The 10,624-nt window shown below is 36.4% G+C and overlaps 1 protein-coding gene across 6 annotated transcripts in view; it reads left to right on the top strand.

Moving 5' to 3' along the window:
* Window positions 1-10,624, top strand: part of LOC143646853 (uncharacterized) — an 84,853-nt gene that overhangs the window by 40,456 nt on the left and 33,773 nt on the right. For 2 of the 6 annotated variants that reach the window (XM_077116250.1, XM_077116253.1), the window contains exon 3: window positions 4,282-4,396. In XM_077116250.1, coding sequence (XP_076972365.1) covers window positions 4,282-4,396 — 115 coding nt within the window. Of the gene's footprint in view, window positions 1-139; window positions 430-4,005; window positions 4,081-4,281; window positions 4,397-4,660; window positions 4,829-4,867; window positions 5,094-10,624 lie in introns of those variants that run through there. The other 4 variants (XM_077116249.1, XM_077116252.1, XR_013157669.1 and 1 more) reach the window with 4 other exon arrangements.

The raw sequence follows: 10,624 nt of genomic DNA, 5'->3' as shown, positions 1-10,624 counted from the left end.
CCTCTCTGCCCTCCGTACCTGTAACCCCCCTCTCTGTTCCCCCCTTCCCCCTCTTGTTGTAGACTGCCCATTTCCATAGCTCACCACAAACCCACAACCCTTCCTGTTCTTCTCCTCCCTTCTGTACCCCTAATTCTAGCTCTACACCTGCCTGAAGCTTAGCAACTGCCTCCTAGCTTGTGTGATTGGCTGTCACCTCCTGACGTGTGAGCCCAAAACTCCACCCCTTCCCCGAATGTACTTAAGCCCTGCGCTTTCTGAGCTCTGGGTCGTCCGAGCCCCAGGGTCTTCGGACCCCAGACGTCTCACTCCTCGGGTTCCCGGGTGGCCCATCCCGGAGTGTAACAATAAAAGCTTAAAACCCGCATCTGGCCTGAGTGACGACTTCTCGCGACCGCCGGCTGGGGAAAGCGCCGGCTCCAGCTTACCCAGGTTAATTCCTGCGAGCTCACCCCAAACCCACCCAGTGTACCGGTCGCGCGGCCCGGCTGAAGCTATCAGCGGCAATTTGGGAAAACACATCAGGCCACCATATTTTCCATGCATTCACAGTGAAGTTTGCATGCAAATGTTGTGGTGTTCCCTGTAGCTGTGGGAAGATTCCTTTGTCCCCATGTAGTCATTTATTCATTTTTTTTTCACAGCACAGTTCAAGCATTTGCTCTGATGTGAAGGATTCATTGATTTCTCTAAGCCTAAACTCTGCAGTTGTGGGAGTACATGTGTGTACAGATGCCTGCTAGCATGGCATCCAGTATTACAGCTTGCATTGTATTATTATTTCTTTCCAGTGTTACAGCTTGTGTTGTATTACTATTTCTTTCCGTGTCTTGTCTCCTCCATAAATCTTTGGGTTCCTCAAGAGCAGGGACCATGTCTCTTTCCCAACCCAGTCTGTGATGCAAACTTTGGAAGGATTGATAAAGCACTGAGGATTCAGTAATGAATAAGGCAAGGATCCTCATCGTTGAAAGATTATAGAATGTCACGGTTAGAAAATAAGCTAGAGGACTTCCTCATACGTTATGGAAACTCTTATATGGCAATTTGAAGATTTTCTTTTTGTGTTTTGAAAAAGTTTTGAAATCTCTACAAAATCATCCAGATAGGAGTCATTCACATATTCAGCCACTTTTCCAGAATCACTCTTAAATATTTCTCTACTTGTGGCTCCAATTCTGAGGGCACCTATTCTGTAAATAATAATAGCTATTATATACTAAGTTAAAAAAAGTAACTAGCTCTGTTGTTTTAGTGCCATGTATCTTTATTTTCATATTTTATTTTCCCTGTGTTCTTATTCTATTCATATTGGGATGCATTTTTATTTCCTTTAAAGTCTCCTACAATTTTTTTTTACTTTATTCCCCAGAAGCTCTTGGATATATATATTTCCCCCTTGATGATCTCTCCTTTTGCCATGCATTTCCATTTTTGTCAAAGCTACTTCCCAAGCTTTTGAAAAATCAGCTAACTTTCCTCCTAGTTTTTAAATTTTTATTCTCAGTGGAATGGTTTTCCTAAGGTTCTTAGTATTGCTTCACAATGGGATGTCCACATCATTCATTTGCCCCTGTGGACATTGCTACATTACAGCACTATAATTGATGTTCATAATTATGACCTTGAGATATCAAGAAAACATTAAGTTATTATAAGAATGTTATTTTACTTATATGCTACTTTTTGGCAGAACATTTTTTATTACTGCATACAAACTGTTCTGGCCTCCAGGATCTTACCATATAATGGGCAATGCACATAGGTGAAAGATAGAACAAAAATACTATATATGTTGAGAGTACCTGAAAAGATAATGATAACCAAGAAATCATCATCTCCTAGGATGGTCCGAGAAGTTTTCATCAAAGATTTTAATGGAATTCGATTTGAACAGTGAGCTTTGGAAACAATTTCAGGAAGAAAAAGGGATATAGGTAGATCATTCTCAAAGGAAAGTCTGAAGGTCACTTAGCAAAATATGAATGAATACAAATGGCTGTATTTGAAAGCTTATGTAAGGTAGGAGTTGTAATATAGCTGGAGAGCAGATGAGAATTAGATTGGGAGAGGACCTTATTTGCTGTCTAGTGTTTCATATTTAATTTAAGAGGCTATAGGAATTTGTTTATTTTTACTTTTTAAATTAGGCTGGTGAGATGATCCAAATAGTTGTAAGAAGAATATGACTAGATGGAGGCAAAAGGTCCAGTTAAAAGGTACCTGCCATAGTCCAGGAGTGAGATCACCCCTTCCTGATTTAGGTTCATTTCACAGGTGTGCTAAAGTGAAGGCTGGGGATACAGTTTTCAAAGGGAAGCACAACCTGTTGGAAAAGAAAGATGATTATGTACACTTTTGTGTATATGATGGTGGGTCATCCAGGGAGAATTTTCCAGCACTGGGTTAAAAGTATGGGAAAAATGCTCATGCCTTCATCCTAGCAGTTGAATGGTGTTTCATACTGAGGCTTCAGGCCCAAGAAAGGAACAAAAGGCTGGTCAGCTAACATTTTTTTCCTTCTTTCTAATGCTACTAACCAGTTATTGTTCAGCTCTTTCTAGGAAAGCAAAGACCTGGGTTTCTTTTTAAATAGATAAAGGGAGAGCCATATCGAGTGGAAAGATCTGGCAGTAGGATACTAATTAACCCCAGAAAATTACTAGCAATACTGTGGATGCAGAATAACTCCTCCAAGATGGTTAAAGAAACTAGTGAAAAGTTTAGATTCTAATTCTTTTACTCTTAGCCATCATGGGTTCCTTTGACTTATCCATGGTTTCTATGAGAATCAGTAATATCTCTGAGGAAAGTGGTGGAGTATGATGTAGTTGATATGATTGATATCACTCTTATTATTTAGCCTCTTGTATAAAAAAGCAGTTGCTTTTATTTTTATAAATGCCCTGAATTAGAATGCCAATTTGGTCTAACAGTTTTGATATATTTATCCCAAGTTATAATGTACATACTTTTTTGTTTAGGTTGTACATACTTCGCCAATTTTAAATAGGTATAAGTGGTTAGGTATTACTTCCTGTTGAATTAGCAGTTGCTGAGTAGTTGTGTCTTTGTGCAACCCTGCAATCCACTAATGTGATATTTAATGAGGGACATCAGTCTAGAGAAAGGTAGTCAATATAAATCAGTGTTTACAATATGTGATTAACTCTGAAATATTTCATCAATGCTGTGGTCCCAGGTAGACTCTATGCTAATTACCAGAATCTGCACATGTTTCAGGGGACTTGGATGGACCCTGAGTATTGCAAACATGGAGCAGCAAAATTGCAATTATGCTTGTACTGTCTCTGATAACAATTTATGCATTTGGTGTGATGAGCTCCCATTTCCCAAGAGGGCTATAAACAGAATGCGTTTTCATTAAGATACTAATGCACTTAATCACAAGGGGAAAGGGTTAGGAAGTAACAAAAGACCTCAAGCACTATGTGACAGAGCTGATGGAGGAAAGAGGCTTAATTTTAAAGGCAGCTTCTTTCCAAAGCTGTAGGCAGCCCCAGAGCACATCCCACATATGATCACTGGCCCTGAATGAAAAAAATTAAAGTTAAAATTTGGATCTCCTTTTGGTTACAGACTTATATCAGATGTGTAGGTACTACTTTAAGTGATATAACTCTGATATTAAAAATATAATTTCATGGCAGTTTATTCTTATTTGTAACACCTTCATGGAGCTTGAGAGTGTGGAAATAATTATGCAAATAAATTCACATACATGGTGATGATCATTGTCATCAGTCAGCACAGGATGATGTGGCAAGACTGTGGTATGCATTGTCACACAGACTGTGTAATTTTAGCCCCTGCCTGCAAGGAGCTTACCACAATGTCCCAAATTAGCCTGCTGATCATTTTTCACACTGATGTTTCTGTTGTTCAGTGTTATAAAGATAACAAGCCCCATGTGCTAGAGCATTAACAGCCACAAGATTTACAGAGCTGATGACATGACAATACAGTTCTAATGTTTGTATTTTTATGGAATTAATCTGCTTTGGTTCCAAATTCCTTTTGGATCCTCAGATTCTAGAAAACTGTCATTATGTTATAACGGCAAGTTTCAAACAATCTTTTGGAGAGCTTCAATATATGTCTCTCCTTTGTTCTATGTGTCATCAGTGGTTGCAGCAAAGTGTCTGGCTTCACAGTTTCTGAGCCATTCCTAGTGAATTGCATGAGTGGCAAGGGAGTAACAGTTGATGTTGTGGCTCTTGTGGGTCTAACAGTTTCTTTTCTCCAAACTATGTGTTTTAGATAATATAGAATATAGCTGCCCTGCCACGAATGAATGTGAAATCACAAAATGCAGACAAATCCTGCCAGACTTGCCGCTTCATGAAGTGTTTGAAAGTGGGCATGCTGAAAGAAGGTAAGGCATGCTGCCGGGGGTTGCTTTAGGTGGGAAATGGGGATGTAGGGTGGTGGTGAGTGTCACCCGGAATTACAATTTGAGAGAAAACAGAAAAAGATGGGAAACAATAAGTACCCTGCCTGTGATGGCAGAATACTGCTTGACACCTGCACTTTCTGCCTGACATCAAGAGGAGGGGACAAGGTAGGACACATCTGATATGCTGCTAAACCCACCAGGTATGCTCTACAGTTCTGGTCTTTTCATCTTTATACTTTACAGAAGGCAGAGGATTAAAGATAACCAAGAGGGAACAGTCATTGCTGTTTTGCTTTTCTCCTCATTTCTGGCTTCAAAGAGAGATTTAAAAAATTTAATTCTTGGATTTATAACACCCTTTATTCCTCTATAATTTTATTCTTCTGTACTCATTTCCTATTATAAAGAGCTTGCAACATGATAATAAAATGACTTTTCATTTGTGTTCAGTTGGTGTAACAAAAAGAAATGGGAAATAATAGCAGTGAAGACATGTTTTGTGCTGACCAAATGGCCTAGCAAGCAGGTGGTGGACCAGGAACTGAACAAAAGTGGTCAGATTTGGAATCAACTCAACTATTCTACGCTGGTCACAAGTCCTGAAACATTTGACAATTTCAGAATATCTAGTGTAACTAACATTTCAATTAGGAGATAGAGAGAAATTCTTCTTTTCTTCAAGGGGCCTAGCATTTATTATTTTTTAAAAATGTATCTCTGTATGTGGGTACGCTTTCAGATGGGCATTTTGCATACTGTATTTGGATTGTAGTTTCCTTTTTTCCAGCAAAATCACCAGAATTTAAAATAAAGACAATTTTACAGTGTAACAAAATGAAATTCTAATAAATTTATTTGAATTGAAAGATAAATATTTAAGCATGTAGCTTCTGTTGAATGATAAAAATATATATGTGCTTTGTTCCTGGTGTTTTTCCCATGTGTTGTACAATTTGTGGTTATTGGAGAGCTATTTTTAGCTTCAAATAAACTCAAGTATTTATTCACCAAGAACAAACCAGATTTTTACAGAAAAGTCATGTAAAAAAATGTAGCATTGCCTATATGCCCCTATCATTGGCACTTTGCATTAATATGACACTTTTGTTACAATTGATAAAAGAATATTAAAATAGCCACTATTAACTACAGCCCATAGTTTTTTTACACTTGGTGTATTTTTTCACATATGCCACTCTGTAATTAACACCTTGTGAATGTTATATATTTGTTATAATTCATGAAAGAATATTCTTATATTTGTCCTATGAACCCCAGTGCATTGTCCACAAGACTGACTGTCACAGAGTCCTAGTTTTATCTTCTAATTTTCATTTTAGTAATGTACATGATCCAAAACTCCCTCCCTCAACCACATTCACATACATAATTCAGCACTGTTAATTGCACTTACAACAATGTGTTGCCATCACCATCATCTATTTCCAAACCTTTACCACCAGCTTAAATAGAAATTCTGTACAAATTAAGCATAAATTCTCCATTTTCTACCCCCAATCTAACACTGGTAACCTATAATCTAGCTTCTAGTGCTGTGATTTTACTTATTCTAATTAGTTCCTATCTGTGAGACCATACAATATTTGTCCTTTTGAAACTGCTTTATTTCACACAGCATCATGTCCTCAAGGTTCATTCCTGTCATTGCATGCATAAGTATTTCATTCTTTTTTAGAGTTGAGTAGTACTCCATTGTATGTACATACCATTGTTTATCTGTTCATCAGTTGATGGACACTTGGGTTGCTTCCATCTTCTGGCAGTTGTTAATAATGTTGCTGTGAACATCAGTTGGCAAGTATCTGAGTCCCTGATTTCACTTCTTCTGGGTATATACCAAGTTGTGGGATTGCCAACTCATGGTAATTATATACTTAGGAACTGCCAAACCGTCTTTAATAGCAGTGGTACCATTTTACATTCCCACCAGCAATGAATGAGCATTCCTATTTCTTTATATCCTCTCCAATACTTGTAATTTTCTGTTTTATTTTATTATTTTTTTATATTAGCCATTCTGAGTACGAAATTATATCTCATGGCTTTGATTCACATTTCTCTAATAGCTAGTGATGTTGAGCATCTTTTCACATGCATTTTAACCATTTGTATATATCCTCTTTGGTGAAATGTCTGTTTAAGTCTTTATACCCATTTTTAAAATTGGGTTGTTTGTCTTTTTATCATTGAGTTGTAAGATTTCTTTATATATTCTGGATAGTAAAGCCTTATCAGACATGTGGCTTCCAAATATTTTCTTCCATTAAGTGGGTTATCTTTTCACTTTCAAGACAGTGTCCTTTGATGCAAAGAAGCTTTTAATTTTGAGGAGGTTCCATTTATCTATTGTTTTTTCTATCGTTGCTTATGCTTTGGGTGTAAAGTCTAAGAAACATTGCTTAACACAAGATTGTATAGATGCTTTCCTATGTTTTCTTCTAGGAGTTTTAAAGTCCTGGCATTTATATGTAAGTCTCCAATCCATTTTGAACTAGTTTTTGTATATGGTATGAGAAAGGTAGGAGTTAGTATTCTTTCATTATTTTGAGTGCAGATATCCAGTTTTTCCAGCACCACTTGTTGGAAAGACTTTTCTTTCCCAATTGAGTAGTTTTGGTAGCCTTGTCAAAAATCAGTTACCCATAAATGTGAGAGTCTATTTTCAAGCTCTCAATCTAATTCCAATGGTTCATGTATCTGTTCCAGTTCCAGTACCATGCTGTTTTCACCACTGTAGCTTCATAATGTGGTTTAAAGTCATGATGTGTAAGTTCTCCAACCTCTTTTTAAAGATGCTTTTGTCTTTTTGGGAGCCTGTTACCCTTCCAAATAAATTTGATAATTGGCTTTTCCATTTCTGTGAAGTATGTGTTGGGATTGTATTGAATCTGAATTTGTTTTGGGTAGAACAGACATCTTAATGATTTTTTGTCCACCAAATTACAAACATGGAATGCCCTTCCATTTATTTGATTTCTTTTAGCAATGTTTTGTAGTTTGCTGTGTATAAGACCCTTATATCCTTCGTTAAATTTATTCCTAGAGTGGAACACTATTGGTCAAGTTTGGATGCATATACTCAAACCACCCATGAACTCACCATTCCAAATAACTTAATGGCTTCATAATCAAGCACCAAGGTGCCAACATCAGTGAGATCTACCAGATCTCCAGGGCCCAGATCAAAATTGCCAATCTGGTGGAACACTTTTCCAGTAGGGAGGTTACTATCACTGGCTTGTCTGCCAGAATTAGCCTGGCCCAGTATCTAATCAATGCTCGGCTTTTCTCTGAGAAGGTTCTGGGGTGCAGCTAGAACACTGTAGATCCACTCAAAACCCTTAATGCTGTTTTCTCATGATCCAACTGTGTAATTTCTGGTCAGTGATTCCAGGTTTCAAAATAATTTGCAAGTGTTCAGTTTCTACACAACTTTATCATCCGCTAAGAATTTAAAAATCCTACATTCTCTGTTCAGCTGTTAAAGCTGTGATACATATTTAGTTTTATAAGCTATTCCCTGTTTTTAGTTTAGTTTTTTTTAGGCTCATGAATTTTATTTCTGTTTGGTGATAAGAAATGGAAGAGTGGAATGTTAATGCATTTCAGTTTAGTTCTGTAATGTCAAGAATTTAAAAATAAAAAATGGATTGGTTAAAAAGTGATTTCAAGATATTTGATTCTTTCAGTTGCTATTGTAAATGGAACTTTTTTCTTGACTTCCTCCTCAGATTGCTCATTACTAGTGTACAGAAACCCTACTGATTTTTGCTTGTTATTCTTGTACTCTGACACTTAGCTGAATTCATTGATTAGCTTTAGTAGATTTGTTGTAGATTTTTTCAGGACTTTCTAGATATAAGATCATGCTATCTTTGAATAGTTTACTTCTCCCTTTCCAATTTGGATACTTTTTATTTCTTTTTCATGTCTAACTACTCTGGCAAGACTTCCAGTGCAATGTTGAATAACAGTGGTGACGGTGGCCATTCTTGTCTTGCTCCACATCTTAGAGGAAAAATTTTCAGTCTTTCATCATTGAGTATGTTGTTAGCTGTGGGATTTTCATAAATGTCCTTATCATGTTGAGGAAGTTTCCTTCTATTCCTATTTTTCTAAGTGTTTTTTTTTCCAAGAAAGGAGGCTGAGTTTTGACAAATGCTTTTTCTACATCAATTGATAGGTTCATGGTTTTTACCCATTGTTTTATTAATATGGTGTACTGCAGTAATTTTCTTATGTTGAAACACCCTTGCATATATAAAGCCACTTGATCACAGTATGTAATTCTTTTCATGCACTGTTGGATTCAATTTGCAAGTCTTTTATTTAGGACTTTTGCCTGTATATTCATAAGCTAAATTGGTCTGTAATTTTCTTTTCTTGTTGTATCTTTATCTGGCTTTGGTCTTAGGGTGATGTTGGCCTCATAGAATGAGTTAGTTTTCCCTTCTCTTCAATTTTTTTGGAAGATTTTGAGCAGGATTGGTATTAATTTTTCTTGGAATGATAGATAGAAATCACCTGTGAAGCCATCTTGTCCTGGGCTTTTCTTTTTGGGGAGGTTTTTATGACTGATTCAATCTCTTTACTTGTTATTGGTCTGTTTCAGTCTTCTATTTGTTCTAAAGTCAATGTAGGTTTTTTGTTTGTTTCTATGAATTCATCCATTTCATCTTGTTTGTCTAATTTGTTGACAACAATAGTATCCTCTTATGCTCTTGTGTTTTTCCAGTGGGGTCTGCAGTGAAGTCCTTTTTCTTATTTTTGATTTTATTTATTTGCATCTTTTACTGATTTTCTTTGACAGTTTAGCTAAGGGTTTTCAATTTTACTGGTCTTTTCAAAGAACCATCTTTTTGTTTTTGTTGATTCTAATTTTTTTTTAAATTTTCAATTTCATTTATTTCTGATCTATTTTTGTTATTTTCTTTACCTCCTTTGAGGTTAGTTTACTGTTCTTTTTCTAGTTCCTCCAGACATGCATTGAGATCTTTGATTTTATAAGTTTTTTTTTATATGAGCAGGTACTGGGAAATGAACCCTGGTCTCTGGCATGGCAGGCAAGAACTCTGCCTGCTGAGCCACCATGGCCCACCCTAGTGTGGGAGATTTTAAAGCAAGTTACTTTCCTCAATACTTGGAATAAGTAGAACAGTTTAAAATATTCATATTTATTTATAGTTCTGAAGTATTTTTCTGAAATACCTTTATTAAATATATATAGCATGGGGGTGGGTAATGGTGGCTCATCAGGCAGAGTTCTCACCTGCCATCCTGGAGACACAGGTTTGATTCCCAGTTTGGCCCATGCAAAAAAAATAGTTACTTAAATATATACAGTATGAAAAAAATTTACTTAAACATAGACAGTATGAAATCTAGGCGAAAGCAGAAATAAGAAACAGAATTTTCTTATATTCTACAAGGTGATTATACAGGCATGACATGCAAACAACCAAAATCCTCATGAATAATCTTAGGGGGACAGAGGGACTACACAGTGGCCCAAGCCATCCATGGAAGAGATTTTGGGATGTGTCCAAAGAGTCTAGAAAAAAATATGAACATCACAAAAATTATTTGTAGGGGATTAATATGAATGAGGCACAATTTAGTCCTGAATCAAATTGATTTTAATATATTTATTGAGCTTTCAAATCAGAAAAGAAAGAAAACCCAAGCCAGTTAAAAAATAATTAGAAAAAAGTTGTTCAACTTTATTTTTACAAGTGAATGTATTTTTTAAATTAAGTAACCATATACGGTTTCTTCCAAACTCATACACTTTACAGTGTAATGATAACTAAAATAATCAAAATAATATCATTTAAAAAATATTATTGGTTGAGTCAAAGGGATTATATTGATTGGCCTGTTTGTTTTGGTTTACTAACACTGCCAGAATACAATATACCAGAAATGGGTTGGCTTTTATAAAGGGAATTTATTAAGTTGCAAGTTGACAGTTCTAAGGCTGTAAAAATGTCCAAGCTAAGGCATCCAGAGAAAGATACCTTGACTCAAGTAAGTCTGGTGGGTCTAGAACACCTCTGTCAGCTGGGAAGGCATGAGCTTGGCATCTGCTGAGTCTTTGACTTCTGGTTTCAAACAGCTTCTCTGGGGGCATTTACTTTCTGCTTCCAAATGTAAGGGTCTCAGTTGGTTCAGTCAGCACTGAACTCT

This window comes from Tamandua tetradactyla, chromosome 9 (genome assembly GCF_023851605.1).
Source record: "Tamandua tetradactyla isolate mTamTet1 chromosome 9, mTamTet1.pri, whole genome shotgun sequence".
Taxonomy (NCBI): Eukaryota; Metazoa; Chordata; class Mammalia; order Pilosa; family Myrmecophagidae; genus Tamandua; species Tamandua tetradactyla.
This window is presented reverse-complemented; position numbering and strand designations above follow the sequence as displayed.